General features: G+C 50.5%; 1 protein-coding gene across 1 annotated transcript in view; it reads right to left on the bottom strand.

Annotated features, from left to right (window-relative positions):
- The window catches only part of Pkd1l1 (polycystin 1 like 1, transient receptor potential channel interacting), a 131,689-nt gene that overhangs the window by 81,674 nt on the left and 32,898 nt on the right, over window positions 1-17,117 (bottom strand). The window contains exons 14-22 of the mRNA XM_040746627.1: window positions 16,374-16,580; window positions 15,757-15,938; window positions 12,731-12,952; window positions 10,762-10,922; window positions 7,721-8,074; window positions 6,877-6,936; window positions 4,131-4,301; window positions 2,531-2,608; window positions 289-431 (exon numbers count right to left, since the gene is read on the bottom strand). Coding sequence (XP_040602561.1) covers window positions 289-431; window positions 2,531-2,608; window positions 4,131-4,301; window positions 6,877-6,936; window positions 7,721-8,074; window positions 10,762-10,922; window positions 12,731-12,952; window positions 15,757-15,938; window positions 16,374-16,580 — 1,578 coding nt within the window. The remainder of the gene's footprint in view (window positions 1-288; window positions 432-2,530; window positions 2,609-4,130; window positions 4,302-6,876; window positions 6,937-7,720; window positions 8,075-10,761; window positions 10,923-12,730; window positions 12,953-15,756; window positions 15,939-16,373; window positions 16,581-17,117) is intronic.

Raw genomic sequence — 17,117 nt, 5'->3', positions numbered from 1 at the left:
GACATGTCCTGGTGAGGGAGTTAGGCCTCAGGCTGAGTCCCCCACCTGCAAATTGTATGCCCATGGGTAACAGAGCCTCCTGACTTTGCAGCAAAGCCCTGCAAGGATTCCCTCCTTCTAATGAGGAGGCTGCTCTTACTAGCCCGAGAAAACCCCATTCATGCAGGAGTGACTTTCCCACATTGCAGGGCAGGCCCAGCCCTGCAGCACGCCAGGCAAAGAACTCTTGAGCTTTCCAAGAGCTGAGGTTGCCTGCACCCCTCGGGACCGACAAGGGTTCTCACGTACCGGTCTCCCTGACATGCAGAAGACACTGAAGATGGTATGTGCCTCCAGACCACTGTGGGGTCGCACCTGACAGGACATGTCTCGTGGAACTTGGTTGACGGTTATGTAGAGCTGAGCTTTGCCTAGTAAGACATGCTTTGAAGCTAGGAGAAGGGCAGGATGGGGATTTCAGCCAGCATAGAACAACAGGGGAGAATATATATATATATATATATATATATATGTATATATATATGTAATGTCACACGCACGTGTGTGCACGCACACACACACACACACACACACACACACACACACACATTTCCCATGTCCTCATCTTGTGTCTGGAATCTTCTGTAAACATCTGTCTAAGAATTCTCTGGGCAGATGTACTGCAACAGGTATAATTATTACTCCCCAATGATTAAACACCATGTTGTATACTTTCTGCTTTATTCACCACCCTACAATAGTTTATTATCATTCACAATCTTTTGAAAAGTAATGTATTCCTAGGATAAATTATGGTGGGGCTTTCTATATCACATTGTCAAAAGTCCTCATCAGGTCCTGTGGGGACTGTTTATGTGGCCTCTGGCAGGCAGAACATTCTGCCTGTGCTTCCTATTTAACAGTGGTGTGGCAACGCTGGCCACAGAGAATAGGCCTTTCAACACAAGGGAAATTCAAGAAGATGCGGTGATTAGTTCTGCCATGCTGACCAGCCAAATCCCTGCGAAGAAGCAATTAGAACCAACAATCCCGGAGTATGAATAGTTTGCCAGGTTACTAAAAGGACACAGGGGCAAGGGTATTCCCCCAAAATAACAGGAGGAAGGACTGCCACACTGTGCCATGTGTGGTGGAGAGCACAGGAGAGCGAGGCTGTTAGGGAGGCTTTGTGTTTGACGGACAGCTGAGCAGGACGCCTGGCACCTGAGCTCAGCTCTCCCAGGTGGCAGAGGACACTAACCAGGACCCGGGGACCACGGGAAGACTCTTAGGAATCTCCTGTATAAAGAAGGCACATGGCCTGAGAGAAAGGCTTTTAGTTTGTCCATTGACGGATTCCAAAACTGGGGAGAGGGCACAGCACATGAGCTACTGAGAAGCAAAGGTGTCCCTTATAGCAGAAGCAAGCACTGCCCTGTGTGGGCAGAAGCGTCTGGACAGGGCAGGCAGAGGCTCACCGCAGTGGTGAGAATCAAGAGCCAGCCTGTGACACATCGGCCTCGTGCTTCTTCCATGGGGGGGGGTACATAGACACCCAGGAGGCAAAGCTGGATGTGCCCAGTCAGTGCTTCTGACTGTGAACGGCCATCCTCGTCCCTCCGCCTCCCAACTGCTGCTATTACCACTGGGCCACTATGCCTGGCTTGTGGTGGGCCCTAATGAATGCATAAATGGGGATGAAAAATGGATCGTGCACATCAGTGGAATCTTCTGTGCTTGTTGAACAGGACTGAAAGTCTCCAGAAGGGGGGGAATGTCTAGATGATACCCAATAGAGTGCTTTCAGATTGAGTCATGGAAATGAAGGGGGAGTTGTGGGGCACTGAGCAGGGTAAGCCTGTGGTTAAGTTCCAGCCCACACTGAGCACTCAGAAAAACGGCAAAAACACATGGTTGGAATTGAATATATACAGTGAGGTGACCTAACTCAGGTGTGGTAGTTTGAATGTAATCTTACGGGGAGTGGCACTATTAGGAGGTGTGGCTTTGTTGGAGGAAGTGTGCCGCTGTGGGGGGCAGGCTTTGAGGTTTCCTTCCTCAAGATGCTGTTCAGTGTGCCAGTCCACTTCCTGTTACCTGCAAGATGTAGGACTCTCAGCCAGTCTAGCACCATGTCTGCCGGCATGCTGCCATGCTCCCACCATGCAGATAATGGACTAAGCCTCCGAACTGTAAGCCACCCTTATTAAATGTTTTCTTTTAAGAGTTGCCATGGCCATGGTGTCTCTTCACAGCAATGAAAACCCTAACTAAGACATTGGGTACAAAATCAAAATCAAATATACAAGAAGGACAGTAACTGATTGTTGTTTGGCCTGTTCTAAACATGCACCTGATTCCATAAGGAAAAAGAACATCATAGCGACTAATGTGAATAACAAAAAATGGGATATGGCAGCAGGAGAGAAGGGAGAGGTGAGGCCCAGAGCAAGCGGTTTCAGGGGAGAGTCACTGCTATTTTTAGGAAAAAATATGATGGCCAAAGCCTTCATGGTTCTCCACACCAGATCCAACCTGTACTTCAACTTACCTGTGGAAGCCTGTAAGACATACATCTCACCTTTGCTCAGTGAGAATGGTTTTATTGTCACAGCTGGTCCCACAATACCTATAAAAGAGGAAGTGTCCACGTGAAAATGGCAGTCAGTGGGCTACCAGGAGTGAGCCCCACCCTTGACCCAAGGGTGTGAGTAAATAATACCCTGGCTATATGTTGTGGTGGTTTGGATAAGTTATGGTCCCCATAGATGCATGTGGGAATGGCACTATTAGGAGGTATAGCCTTGTTAGAGCAGGTGTGTGTGGCCTTGTTGGAGGAAGTGTGTCGCTATGGGGGTAGACTTTGAGGCCTCATATGCTGAAGCTACACACAGTATGGGACACAGTCTCTTTCTGCTACCTGTGGATCAAGATGAAACTCTCAAGCTACCTTTCCAGCACCATGTCTACCTAAATGCCACCATGATTTCCACCATGAGTATATGGACTGTAAGCCAGTCCCAATTAAATGTTTTCCTTTATGAGAATTGCTGTGGTCATGGTGTCTCTTCACAGCAATAGAGACCCTAAGATACACGCTCTGTTCATACTTGGGAAGGACACTTGTCTGGGGGTTACCAGCCTTCTTTGAAGAGCCCAAATTCCTATCTACAGGCCATCCTCACCCAACAGAAGCAGTATGGAGGTGGACCAGTCACCCTCAGCTCAGAAATGAGGTAGATTTCCCTAGCAACAAGAGAATCCTGATATCTCATCTTGTACATTAACAATAAGCTCAGTGTCTGAGTTTTTATTTTATAAATTTGACTTATCTGTTAAAGTGTCATTGACATAATGAGTTTTTGTAGAATTTTGGTTATGAAAATTTTTTAAAGGTTTATTTATTATGTATACAGGAGTCTGCCTGAATGTATGCATGCTTGCATGCCAGAAGAGGGAACCAGATCTCATTAGACAGGGTTGTGAGCCATCATTTGGTTTCTGGGAGTTGAACTCAGGATCTCTGCAAAAGCACAGTGCTCTTAACCTCTGAGCCATCTCTCCAGCCCAGTTATAAAAAAATTTTAACTCTTCCCCTACGAGAGTCAGCTGAACCAGCCTGCTTAGCCTTCTTCAAAATTGGGAGAGATCTAAGACACAAGACAGGTGATTAGAGAGAGCAAGGAGAAAATCCCCTAAAAGTAGTATGAAACCTACAGGCTTATGGGGGTGACCTTCACACATGTAGTACTCAGAAAGGCAGTGACCCACCAACATGCCTGTGCTGGGGGAGACAGGTAAAAAATTCCTTTTCCCCACAGGGCCAGCTTTACTTGATCCATCCATGTAAATGGATCATCTGCTCTACACACGGTCTTAGAGACAGGCAGATGACACATGATGGGGTGTCGCCCAGAACCTGAAGTTCCCTGCTGATCTGCAGCTGGGGACTCCTAGGGGACAGCAGCTAGCTTCATCCTTGGAGAAGGATCTATGGATTGTGGTCCATAGAAGGACAAACATGAACAGAAAAGGCTGGATGGCTGGCTCCATTCATTCATTAAGACAAAAGACTAGGGAGAACTTGGGGGCTGGTTCCCAAACTCTTCTGAAATGGCTGTGAACCCAGGGAGCAAGGAACATGTTCACACCTGAGGAGGTGTAGCCGTGGAATACAGCTCGGCTGACCAGGGTCTTGGGCCAGTCTATCATGAGAGCCGACTTTGCTCTGCCTGTGTGGAGGGAAGGGCCCAGTAGTCTGTCCCCATCGCTGGCACTCTCCTCAGCAACCATGCTTGGTCCTGATTCATGGAAGTTGGTCCCTAGGAAGATAAATCATGTCACAGGAGAAAAAAGGAAAGGTCACAGTCTTGTGAAGCATGAATGCTTCAAGGTTGATGCTAATACCAATTTCTGTGGTTGTCAGATATGGTACATCTAAAACAATGTCTTTAGTAAGTGTGCCTATTCAAGAGCTGTGCCTTAGTGTCTTATAATCAACCTCCTAATAGCTCCTTTCTGTATTTTCCCTTTCTTCCCTCCTTGACCTTTTCCTTCCCCCTCCCTCCTCCCTCGCCTTCCTTCCCGCTTCCCTTCTACCTTGTGATCTGGAACTTCCCAATGTAAAGTTAGGTAATGATAAATGACAGGAAAAGTACAGCAGGTACAAGTGTGGGGACAGATGGGGGCTTCTGTTGTGGGGTGGGGGTTCTGCTGGAGCAGTGGGAAGGGATTCAGGGAAAGGATCTGCTTGAGTGGAAGCCAATTGTAGGAATGGTCCTCTGTGGTGGCTGAAGACAGACAATGGGGCCCAGAAGGTGGGCAATGAGGCTGAGACATTCCTGTGGCCACCGATAGAAACCTTTGTCTTGAAAATGGCAGGAAGCCACCAGTGGCCAGAGGAAACAGACCATCTGCTTTGTGTCTGAGAAACTTCCTGGCTGCTGTGTAGAGATGTGACTGTAGGCGGCCGGCACAGAGGCAGAAATCCACTGTGTAGTCCAGGGAGGAATGGCGTGGGACAGTGCTAGGCCGACTGAAGACTTCCAGGACGACCACAGAAACAAGACACCATACCAAAACTCCTCGAGGAACTGGGATGACTCCTGTGAGGAAGTCACGTTATGCACAGAAGATAGTGTCTATTTGTCCGTTTGCTATTACTGAGTTGATGCCTGCCATGCACAAGCAGGACCCCCGGAACAGAGCTGTTATGTATTATAAATTGTAATTTTCCTGTACAATTCTTATGGCTTGAATATGTGGTTATCCTCACAGGCCCATGTTAAATGGATGGCCCCCAGCTGGTGGGGCCATTTTTGGAGGTTCTGGAAAGCTTGGAAGGTAGAACCTAGGTGTGAAAAGCTTACAGGGGGTGGGTGCTTGGCAGTGTGCTGTCCCTAGCCCCTTCCTGTTTGGTCTGCTTTCTGTCTACCATGGAGAAAACCCCCTTTATACACATTCCCACTGACATGACTTTCTACCAGGAACTTGGAGCCAAGTGACTGTAACCCAAACCCTGGGAAACCATGAGGCAAAACCAGTGACAAGAAAGCCAGCCAATGCAATCATGTCTCAGTATCCTACAAATAGACCAAACCACAGCAAAGGCCCCCTTTCTGGCTAGAAAGAGGCCACCCATTGTGTCCTAGCCAATACCTAGTGATAGCAAGGGCCTAGTCATGAGTAGATCTACTTGATCTGTGGCCAGCACCCCCTACCCCATCCTTCTGTGCACTCTGGGCAACAGTCCCCTGCTTACTTGTCCCAGAGCCAGGTGCCAGGTGATTAGGTACCAATGCTGTGCATGACATCACCTCCTCTGTCCACAGCCCACCGGAATCACTCAGATGGCCAGATCCTGAAGGACATATCGCCTAACTTGTTCCTCTCTTTGAAACCCTAGTGAAGCTGGGCCTCATGGTTCTGTCAGGCTCTCTTTCAAGGCCCTGAGTGGTGGGCCACATGTCTGTCCCTAGGACCTGTGACCATAGCACACTTTGTTTTTCCAGCCTCTCTAATCTTCCTCCTATGAAGAGCATCTCATAGAAAGAAGTAAGGCACACAGGAGGGGACGAGAGGAGCTGGGGAAGCCCTAAGTCAGGGGCAGTTGAAGAAGGCACTGTAGTGAATCAGAGGACCAACAGAACTCAGCCACTTAATCTCTCAAAAGATAAATCAACCACTCTGTTCTGTCAACAAATGAATCTCCTGCCCATTCATTTGGTAGACACAGCAATGCTCCAATTAACCCTCTGTTCACTAGACAGGTAGAGCCAGCGTCCGATCCTCATCTGTCTGTTCCTCAGAAACATAGATCGCCTACTGATCACACAACCTATTTACATGACACGTTGATCATCCCATGTTCACACGGTTCTGGGGGCACAAGAATGAACTAGCATGAAGCTTTTTGTGAAGATGACAGGTGTGTACGAGACAGACACAGAACGACATCATTCGTCTGGAAGCCACCTGCTTAGAAGAGATAGGGGTGGGAACAGTGAACTGATGGGGGTCACCGCAGTGCTGAGGGAGATTTCGAAGTGTGGAAGGAGAGGGAATCCCCAAGGAGGAGGCTGAGGAAGAAGGCAAGGTGGGCAGGGCACCGAGGGAGGCCTGCTAGCCGATGGTCAGCATGCCAGCACCTCGGGTCTGGACTGCCTGCTGTTGGGCCTGAGACCACTGGGAATTTGGGGGTAGAGGCAAAAGCAGTAAGTCAGCCGGGAGTGAGGTCTGTGCTGTGGAGAGGGGCTCACAGTATCCATTTGGAAATTCTCTGGGGGGGTCATTGGTGGCCTTGACGGAAGGGACAGACAGGAAGCACCCAGGAGGGCTGGTGCACGGCGAACCTGGGTGAGGGCTCTTCTGCAGGGGGACAGACATAAAAGTGGTTACCTGGCTGTCTTCCTTGGGATGGCACATCTTCTTGGATGTCACTATAATAGGCTTCAAAATCTATACAAGAGGGGAAAATGACATTTTGTTTGAAGGGAGAGCTGAAGGTTGCAGACTAAAGCCCCTCACACCGAAATCCTGCAAGGCTGAAGGAATAGAACATCATGATCCTGCAGAGTTTGCAGATCAGAACCAAAGTATCCAAACCATTTTTAGTGGCCTTAAACTGTCATCATTATTCACTCCCATGGCAGACTAAACATCGTTTTGACTATTTGTAAAATAGTCTTAGCAGAGGGCTATTTGCTACCAGACCACCCCTAAAATGTTATCAGTCCAAAACCTATACGACTCTCCCCCACGTGACTGTAAGCCACCAATTGGTGGTTCCCCCATATAAAATGTATTTGATACAACTTTCTTTGTTGTATAGCTAATCAAATATCATGTAACCACTTCTGCTGTGGAATACATTACTAAGGGCAATATTTACCTATGTCCCTAGACCACTGTCACTCATATTTGGGTCAAGAATAAATATCTCCAAGCTGGCCATAGTGACACATACTAAAATGCCAGTGCTTGAACAGTGAAGACAGGAGGGTCAGGAATTCAAGCTTAGCTGCATAAGGAATTGGAGGCCTGGGCTACATTAGAACCTGCCTCAAAACAGCAAAAACAAAATCCTGTTTTATTGCCCTGAGGTTGAAGCTGGGCTCTGTATTATGAACAGTGCTCTTGGACTCAGGACAAAGGTAGGAGTGACTTCAGCCTGTCCCATTTGGTTCACCCCTTCCCAGGGGCCTAAGCACAAGGAACAGTGTGTTGAAAGGGTAGCTCTTACCATCAAAGGCAGGGGAGGAGCTGGAAGGGGGCCAGCTTCCCTCTGGGGTACTCATCATCAAAGCTTGCTCTTCCAGGGAATCTGGTGCTGGACTCAGTGAGCCATAGTCCTCCATGAGTTCCCCTGAGCCTGCCAGGGGGTCCGCCATAGGAATGTGGGGGTCAGCTGCTGTGGACTCCGTGGAAGTGCTTCCCAGGTTGGGAAGAGCTGTCCAGCTTGGGGGCACGGGTGACTGCTGTGGTGAGTGCAGTGCCAGGGATCCTCTGGAGTTTGACTGCAGGCCTGACTGAGGCAACTTCAGAAGGGCGCCAAATGCCGAAGAGCCCAGCAGCCCCACAGTGCTGCAGAAGGGGACTTAAACACAGATGACAGGGTTAAAATTCCACACTGAAAATACAAAATATCCATCTTTTAAAAATATACAGGCTATGGGGCCAGTTCGAGAAGGCTCAGCTGGTAAAGGTGCTTGCTTCTGAAGTTTGGTGACCTTAACCTGATATCCAGAAGTTTTGTATTGGTGACTAATATTCAATATGCACTGTGGTACCCCCATTCAATACCACACAAACACACAGACACACATACACACAGACATACACTACATACACACACATACCACATACACAGACACACACACCACACACCCATCCCTACTACACACACACACACACACACACACACACACACACACACACCACACACCTTAAAAACATACACAGGTTACATAAGCATGTCTACTTGGGGGTAAGGGTAGTCTCTGTGAGCTTGGAGTGACCACGGCCATTACAGGGCTGAGGGCTGAGTCATGGAAACACAAGAAGCAGGACAACACAGAAAGTGGGGACTTGGCTGCAAAGCTCCCTAGTAGAAGCAGGGAGATGGCCACAGGACTCTCACCTGAGATTCCAGCCATTTCTTCTGATTGCGGGTGGCCTGGGGTGGGCACTGGAGTGTTTAGGGTGGAATTTCAGTGTGGCAACTTTCATGAGTCATCCTACTGTGGAGGGCTTTGGGGCAACACATCTGTTTGCTCCTGTCACTGACCCTTCAGTGATGTCCCTGACTTGAGTAGACTACTAGTCATTGGTCTGCCTTGGTGCCCTGTCTGGGGTGAATGAACACTTGCTCACATTTTCCCGGGAAACACTATGCTACTTTAAAGGATCCTGGCATGGAAACCTGATACTCAGACCCTGGCACATGGCTCTGGCCTGGCTCTGTGAAGCCAAAACACGACCTAAACCTGTACTAGTGGGAAAAGGATCTCCCAATCCCTCCCTGGAACTTGCTCTTTCCAGTCTGCATGCAGACTAGAGGGCTGCCCTACCAGGTTCTACGAACCACCGTGTGAGTGAATGGCACTGTATTCTGGAAGGAATTTCTCCCAGTCATCATTCCCCTCCCTGACAAGGATTCAGTAAATAGTTCTAAGAAGCCTCACTAAGAATTATGATAAAGGAGCAATGACAAAAAAATTCACAGACAGAAATAACTTTCTTAAAAGGAAGCTTTTGTTTTTGACCGGGATAGACCTCTCTGCCTCTCCTCCGTGGTGCCCCGACAGTGCGTTTGTTTTCCTGTGTTCCGTGAACCGCTGTAAGAGGGGGTGACAGGAACCCTATTCAGAGTTCTCTGAGACACAAGTGCCTCAGACAGTGCTGGCCTTGTTGAAACTCAACTGTTGTCATGGCCAGTGTGCTGCCATGCTTTGGGCTTTGATTCATGAAGGTCTAAACTCAGGACCCCGTCTCCTGCGATGCGGGGCACAAGCCCACTGGATGTCCCTGTTGTGTTGGGGGCGGGGAGGGACTGCACTCCAAGCTCTGCTTTAAAAGGTTTTCTAAAGCCACAAAAGGACTAAAGAAAACATGGCAGGCAGCCAGTGGGCAGAGCTGGAGGCCCAGCACCGAGACCCAGGTCTTCTGTGTCACTGGCTGGCACTCCGCCGCGCTCCTCAGCACCCGCTATTCCGTGGAGTAGCATGAGAGAGGATGAACACGGGTGTGTGTATGTGTGGTGGGGGATCAGAACATGCTCACCTTTTCAGCCCAGGCAAAGGTGAAACCCGAGACCACAGAACCCCCCTCCCTGCCCCCCTCCCTCCCCTCCCTGCCTCCCTCCCTCCCTCCCTCCCTTCCTCCCTCCCTTCCTCCCTCCCTCCCTCCTTCCCTCCCTCCCTCCCTCCTTCCCTCCCTCCCTCCCTCCCTCCCTTCCTCCCCTCCCTCCCTCCCTCCCTCCTTCCCTCCCTCCCTCCCTCCCTTCCTCCCTCCCTTCCTCCCTCCCTCCCTCCCTCCCTCCTTCCCTCCCTCCCTCCCTCCTTTCCTCCCTCCCTCCCTCCCTCCCTTCCTCCCTCCCTTCCTCCCTCCCTCCCAGGAATGCCTCCCATCCCTGAGTGACTGCTGGTCCACACCCTGAGCTCTCCTACCCACCGACACAACCAGTTTGAAATTAAGCCCTGCCCTGGGGTGTAAACACTGAGAGACCACTGATGTCATTTCAGGAGCCCTTAATCCGTGGCCATCTTCATTGGGACTTGAAAAAACTGTTCCCACACTCAGTGTGCCTCAACGTCCCATTTAAAGTGACAAATTTGATCACCGTCATCCACCCCTAGTGTTTGGGATGGCCAGGCCTCGTCTCAAAGATACTCAGGGGCTGCTAGCCGCCTGTTGGCTCATTAGCATAAAAAAGCATGATCACAGAAGAGTCCAAGGATTTTAGGAGATGTATGCCGGGAAAGTGGAGCATGGACACAACACATATGTCAGTTTCCAGGGCCACAGCTCTCTGGACGGTGAGGTTCATCACAGATCCTTTGCAGTGGCTTCCTGTGATTCCCAACCAATAAAATTGTCCAAGTGAGTCTGGGCTCAACCTCCTTATAGCACATGTGTTAGAACCCAGTTTTGGACTGTCACTAGGTGTCTGGAGGGCGGCAGTGAGATGAAGTCCCTGCTGTGGGTAGGTCAGATGCAATGGTTCAGCAACCACAGGACGACCCCAAGCTTTTTTATTTATCAGAAAAAGGGTAGCCATGATACCTTCCACCGTAGTCTTTTCTGTCGCATTGACTAGGAAGAGATCCCAGGAGTACGTGAGGTCTGGTACATCGCCACAGTCTTCACACACAGCTCTGAAAGACAGTTCCTCATTCCAGTTTACACGGGTGTCCCTAAAGTGGACCCATGAGATGTGGACGAATCTGGAACAGACAAACACTTTGATGTTGCAGGAAAGCACCACCCACATGCATCCTTAGGCTGCACTCTCTCGGGCTGGCCATGTTTGAACCATCTGCGTTGGCTCTGTTTCATGACAGCCCAATTCGTCATCACAGCCTGTGTTCTCAGCCTTGCCCTCCAGAGCTATTGGGTCATGAGCTGCCCCATGCCCTATGATGGGACCATACCTCGCGCAGTCCCACACTCGATACACGCGTTTCTGAGTCACTATAGCTACACCCTGACAATGTCTCCAGGCTCTTTGCTGGCCAGGGCTGAGTCCCAGAGAACATCCCATGAACCCTGGTTCTTTGGGACATCATCAGTTGGTGTGAGGGACTATGCTGGGTTTTTGGCATGTGGATTCCTTTCTCACAGGACCTGAGGACTCTTTAAGAGCCTGAGTACAGAGGGGGCTTGCTAAGTGGTGTGCAGGGTTCTCTGTGTCTGTCACCGTAAGGCACATCTCAAGCCATGACTCCACCATGTAACGTCGAGTGCAGGAGGCAAGAAGGACCATGGCAAGACAGGCCTGCCACTTCCTCGACGGAGTCAGCCTGTCACGTGCTTGTGTGTACCCCTGTACCTGTGTGTGTGCCTGTGTGTACGCAGTAGCTGCTGCCCATGGTTTCAGCTACTTGCAGCAACCAGCACCTGAAACATTAAGTGGAAAATTCCAGGTGTGCCATTCTCAGGGATGTATAAGTCATACCCTCAAATTCGGTTCCCCTGGAATTCAGGCCCTGCTCAGTCACATATAACCTAGTCCCTGAAGGGGGAACCCAGATATTTCTGTCTCCTTGCCTATCCTGGCATCTCAGCTCAAGTCCTGGTACCTGCCTTTGGTCTCTGGGGATGTACGGTGAGTACTTGGTAACCACTGGTACTTTGGTGATGAAGAGCCTATGGGTTTTGTTCCCAGCATTTCTTTGTAACCCCTCATGCTCCAAGGTGTCACAAAAGGACCTACACTTGCATCCCTTCAGTCCTGCGATTCATAACAGGCTCCCGAGTCTGGAAATCAGATCACCTGGCTGCCTTCTAGTCCTGTGATTCCTAACAGGCTCCCCGGTCTGGAAATCAGATCACCTGGCCGCCTTCTAGTCCTGCGATTCCTAACAGGCTCCCGAGTCTGGAAATCAGATCACCTGGCCGCCTTCTAGTCCTGTGATTCCTAACAGGCTCCTGAGTCTGGAAATCAGATCACTTGGCTGCCTTCTAGTCCTGCGATTCCTAACAGGCTCCCCGGTCTGGAAATCAGATCACCTGGCCGCCTTCTAGTCCTGCGATTCCTAACAGGCTCCTGAGTCTGGAAATCAGATCACCTGGCTGCCTTCTAGTCCTGCGATTCCTAACAGGCTCCCCGGTCTGGAAATCAGATCACCTGGCCGCCTTCTAGTCCTGCGATTCCTAACAGGCTCCTGAGTCTGGAAATCAGATCACCTGGCTGCCTTCTAGTCCTGTGATTCCTAACAGGCTCCCGAGTCTGGAAATCAGATCACCTGGCCGCCTCCTAGCATCAACCTCAAGCACTGGTCTTCCATCTTGGGGACCGGTGCTGTAACAGGAAGGACCCACTGACAACACTTTCAGAGTCACTGATGTGTCACTGTTAGCCCAGGAGACAGCAGAGCCATCCACGTCATCAGCCCCTCACTGGCCACCAGCTGCTTCCTACGGTGTGGTTCCCACATGGCCTAACTTTCCACTGGTCTCCATGAACACAGACTCATTTCAAGCAGCCACCACCAGCTAGAGTGCTCCGCTACATATGACCAGGCACGGGTACCTGAAGGCTGGGTCAGGACGGGTGGACAGGAATATCAAGGCCCGAGAAGAGTTCTGTCCATTGCTGGAGACAGTCAGTGTCACAAGGAACTGGTCACAGCACTCGCTGAGCCATTTTGCTGGGAAGGAAATGGAAGGAGCCTGAGTGTCCACTTGGTAGAGAGTAGAGTCCTCAAAGCAGGGCCACCTTGGCGAGCTGGCTGCAGTGCAAGTCCAGTGATACCTATAGAAGAAGGCGTTGGAGGGGCACGGTTAGCATCGCTGTATGTGAAAGGCACATGTGGCCGGGAAGAGATGATACCCTTCACTCTTGGAGTTCAGTGACATGGGAGCTGGGCCTCTCTCCCACTCATCAGCACAAAGACCACTGAACTCCACCTAGAGTGCTGCTTCCGGCTGATGTGTGTCTCACACTGTGGTCCTGGAGCTACTTCTGCCACTCCTTCCCTCCTGTGCATGGTGACTCCCTCTCCTCCTAAGTGCAGCTAGCAGTGAGCTTGAGATGATTCTCCTGCAGTCTCACCATCTTTCTGTAAAATGCGAATTGCTTGAGCCACAACACAAAGGTGGCTGCACCGTCAGGGTGGGATGGGGGGACAGCATCAGCGCATCTTCGAGCAGATCTTAACCCATAGCGGAAGACATACTTAAACAGGCATGAAACAGTAAGGAAACGCACTGGCAAGGTAGGCCAGCCTCATTATGACAACCTGCTTCCAGAAGTGTCACTTAAACCTGAACTTCTGCTGAGCCTTAAAATGCCATTTCTGTGTTTAGACTGCAGGTACTGCATTCTGAAGACACTGCATTCTGAGGAGACACTGCACTCTGAGGAGACACTGCACACTCTGAGGAGGCACTGCACTCTGAGAGACACTGCAAACTCTGAGGAGACACTGCACTCTGAGGAGACACTGCAAACTCTGAAGAGACACTGCATTCTGAGGAGACACTGCACACTCTGAAGAGACTCTGAACACTCTGAAGAGACACTGAACACTCTGAGGAGACACTGCACTCTGAGGAGACACTGCACTCTGAGGAGACACTGCACACTCTGAGGAGACACTGCATTCTGAGGAGGCACTGCAAACTCTGAGGAGACACTGCACTCTGAGGAGACACTGCACACTCTGAGGAGACACTGCATTCTGAGGAGGCACTGCAGTCTGAGGAGGCACTGCAGTCTGAGGCAGGTATTGTAGCAGCCTCTTAGCCTCTGCTTGGAAGAAGCACCCCTGGGGCACAACAAAAGGCAGTGTCCAGAGCAGTTCGTATGCTGTATGGAGAAACTGTCCCATGGTTCCCCCAAAAGATTCCCTACTGCCCAGAAGCACATTCAGCAGGAGGCACTTAGCTCTCGTGTTAAGGCACTAAGAGTAGATGGTGTGAAGATGATGGAGACACAGCGTTGGTCTGTCTGACTTGGGGGTGAGGAACAGCCAGTAGAGAGGTGTGTCTGCAGCACGCGCACAGCTAGAATAGGGCTGGGGACCCCTCACCTCACTGCACTAAAGAAGCACCAAGTCCCACACTTGGTGTGACAAACACACAGGATCCCGGCAGGGGTGACAACAACAAAGGGACCTCTCTACTGCCTGATGAACAGGGACACGTGCCGGGCCCAGGGATGTACCCAGTGAGAGCCCTGCTGTTCTGAACTCAGTGAAGGAGGGCAATGAACAGCAGCCGTGTGAGAGGAATAAGCCTGGATTGGCTCCAGGCAGGACAGAGACTTCCCCTGAGTCAAATGGATGTGGTGAAGGTCAGAACAGGGAAGTGAGGGCGTCTAACTTTTTCTAAAACTCCATCCTGTCTTGGAGGATTGGCTGAGGCTGAAGATGGGCACACACTGAGGCCCGAGTGACTCCACCCAGGCAATCAGGGGAAGTGAGGAGTTGGTTTCTCTGGGAGATGCAGAGTGTGAGAGAAAGGGATGCTAAAGCCGCTCAGGGAAGCTTTGGTCCCAGTGACTAGAAGACGTGTTTCCTTGGGGTCCCAGCACCAAGGGGGGGAAGTGGACAAGAACCCTCAAGAAACTATCCCCAACTGACAAACGCTCAAAAAGGAAAATTTAGTTTCCTCCCATGGAGTCTCGCTGTGTATACAAACCACACAGGACAGCAGTCGATGGGCAACACAAAATGAATTCAATGGTATTTTTGGAAGATTTTTTTTCTTACATTGATTTGAATTTTTTTAACCTACCTGAGCTTTTGCTTTTATAGTTTTCTAATTTTGTGGTTTTATGGTGTGTGTGTGTGTGTGTGTGTGTGTGTGTGTGTGCATACACATTTCTTATGCTTTTCCTTCCTTATTTTTTGGTCTGGTCCATTTGCCTGTTGGTTTAAGAGACAGACAGGGCAGGGGCACGGAGTTGGATGTGGGGAGGGGAGACGACTTGGGATGATACGCAGGAGGGGAACAGTGGTCACCATGTATTGTTTAAAAAATTAACCTCGGTTTAAAGAAGAGAGGATGGGGAATGGCAGTGGGAAGAGGCGGACTTTGCGGCGGGGTGCCGTGAGGCACCCGAAAGGGGCACGAGGGTGGTGGCGACACAGAGCAGATGGGTGGGGGACGCCAGTCTGAGGCTGGGGGAGGGCTGCCTGAGTGGAGGATGCATGCTGGAGGGAAGAGGGCCACTTCAGAAGCCTGGGAAAGACCTGCTGGGTTGGGCTGTCGGGGCCAGAGCCTGGGACTGCAGAGCAGAGTCACACTTCAGGCGGCACTCTGCCCCCACCCCCCAGCAAGGGCATCTGACTAAGGAGTCCTTGTGAAAGGGGAGCATTTACAACGTGCATCCCAAAGTGGCATTTTAAGCATCACCTTAAAAAGCTACTCCCTCTTTACTCTCCTGTATTGGCTTACACTTGGATAACAAATCAAGCGCTTCAGCCAAAGAAAGCTGCTACGCAGAAATGTCTCAGGCTGTGCTGGCAGAATTCCCAGGCCAACTCTCCTAATGTTCCTGAGCCAGAGTTTGGAGAACAGGAGCCTGGGGTCCTCGAAGCTCTCTGTCCTTACCTGAGGGCAGCCCCCGGGTTGTCAGGGTCATAGGACTGGAACCCTCTGAGGACGACGGGGGTGGTGGTGGCCCTGGGGATGAAGATGTGCGTGCCTTCAGAGATCACACTGACAGGAGCCCTGGGTCGAACCTCCACGCCAACACAGTAGTTGCTGTACACCACGCTCCCCTTGATCTGAACCTGGAAGACCAAGACAAGAGGTACCGCCCGGGAACAAAGCAGATGCTCTCTGGACCTATCTATATGCTCGGCACCGGCCCTCCCCTCAACTACAGTAGCAGTCTGCCGTGTTCGTGTGAGGGCGTGGCCGGAGGGAAGAGCGTGCATCTTTTGATATCTAAGTGTGCCTAAATGTGGAGTTATCTAGGTGTGCGTTGTCTCTACTTTTGAACTCAGCTCCTCTTGCTTGCACAGTACAGCAAATGTTCTTCCGCACGGAGACACTTATCCAGCTGCAATGAAAGCTCTCTCTTAAAATCCTACCACACCTTTAAAACAAACAAAAAAGTCAAAATAAAATGAAACAAAAACCCTTTCGTTAGTGGAAGAGGTTTTCCCCCAGGGCTTGTGAAAGGGTTGGCTTGACAGGGCTTGAGGAACCGCGAGTGAGCCCACCTTGGCCACGGCAGAGTAGTTCCCACACTCCAGGGTGTAGCCTGGGAGCATGATGGTCTGCCTGTGGGTGTTGACAGCAGCAGGGAGGGTGACAGCAGTCGCCCGAGCATCCACAATGCTCCAGGTGTAGAGAAGCCCTTGGGGCATGTTACAGAGGACTGCAGCTTCAAATGTCACCCCTAGTCTCAGGGGCTGAGACCTCCATATCTGGGAATTGGCATGAGAAGTCGTGTCAGTGAATGTCCACCAAGCCTGAAGGTGCAGCACGCTGTTAGACAGTGTCACTTGTGAATCCCCAACCATTTGTGAAACCACAGGATGGGGCCTGGGGCTGGACCTTAGACAGCACCCGCACAATTATTTTACAGACAAAAGTAAACAGTAAAAACATAAAACCAGAAAAGTAAGTATTTATGTTTACATACTAATAGCAGGGAAAAAGCCCTATCAAGCATGAAGCTAATGGGAAACGTCAAATGAAAAGGTTACTAGATTTGACTGCATTGGAATGTCATTCGACTGTGATCTGTTATTTGTTTGTGTATCTCTTACGGTACTCACGGCTGTGCTGTTCTTCCTAAGCTCTTTATGCCCCTTTCTCCTGCCTCTGGGGCTAGCTCAACACCCTGGCCTGGCTTTGGGATTTGTCCCTGACTGTGGAAAGGCACTCCAGGTGAGCCAGCCTGGGGAGGGAGACTGTCCAGCCAGGGACTCTTGCTCTGGGGCTAATGCTAGGTGCAAGCG

This window comes from Mesocricetus auratus, unplaced genomic scaffold (assembly GCF_017639785.1).
Source record: "Mesocricetus auratus isolate SY011 unplaced genomic scaffold, BCM_Maur_2.0 Super-Scaffold_100006, whole genome shotgun sequence".
Taxonomy (NCBI): domain Eukaryota; kingdom Metazoa; phylum Chordata; class Mammalia; order Rodentia; family Cricetidae; genus Mesocricetus; species Mesocricetus auratus.
This window is presented reverse-complemented; position numbering and strand designations above follow the sequence as displayed.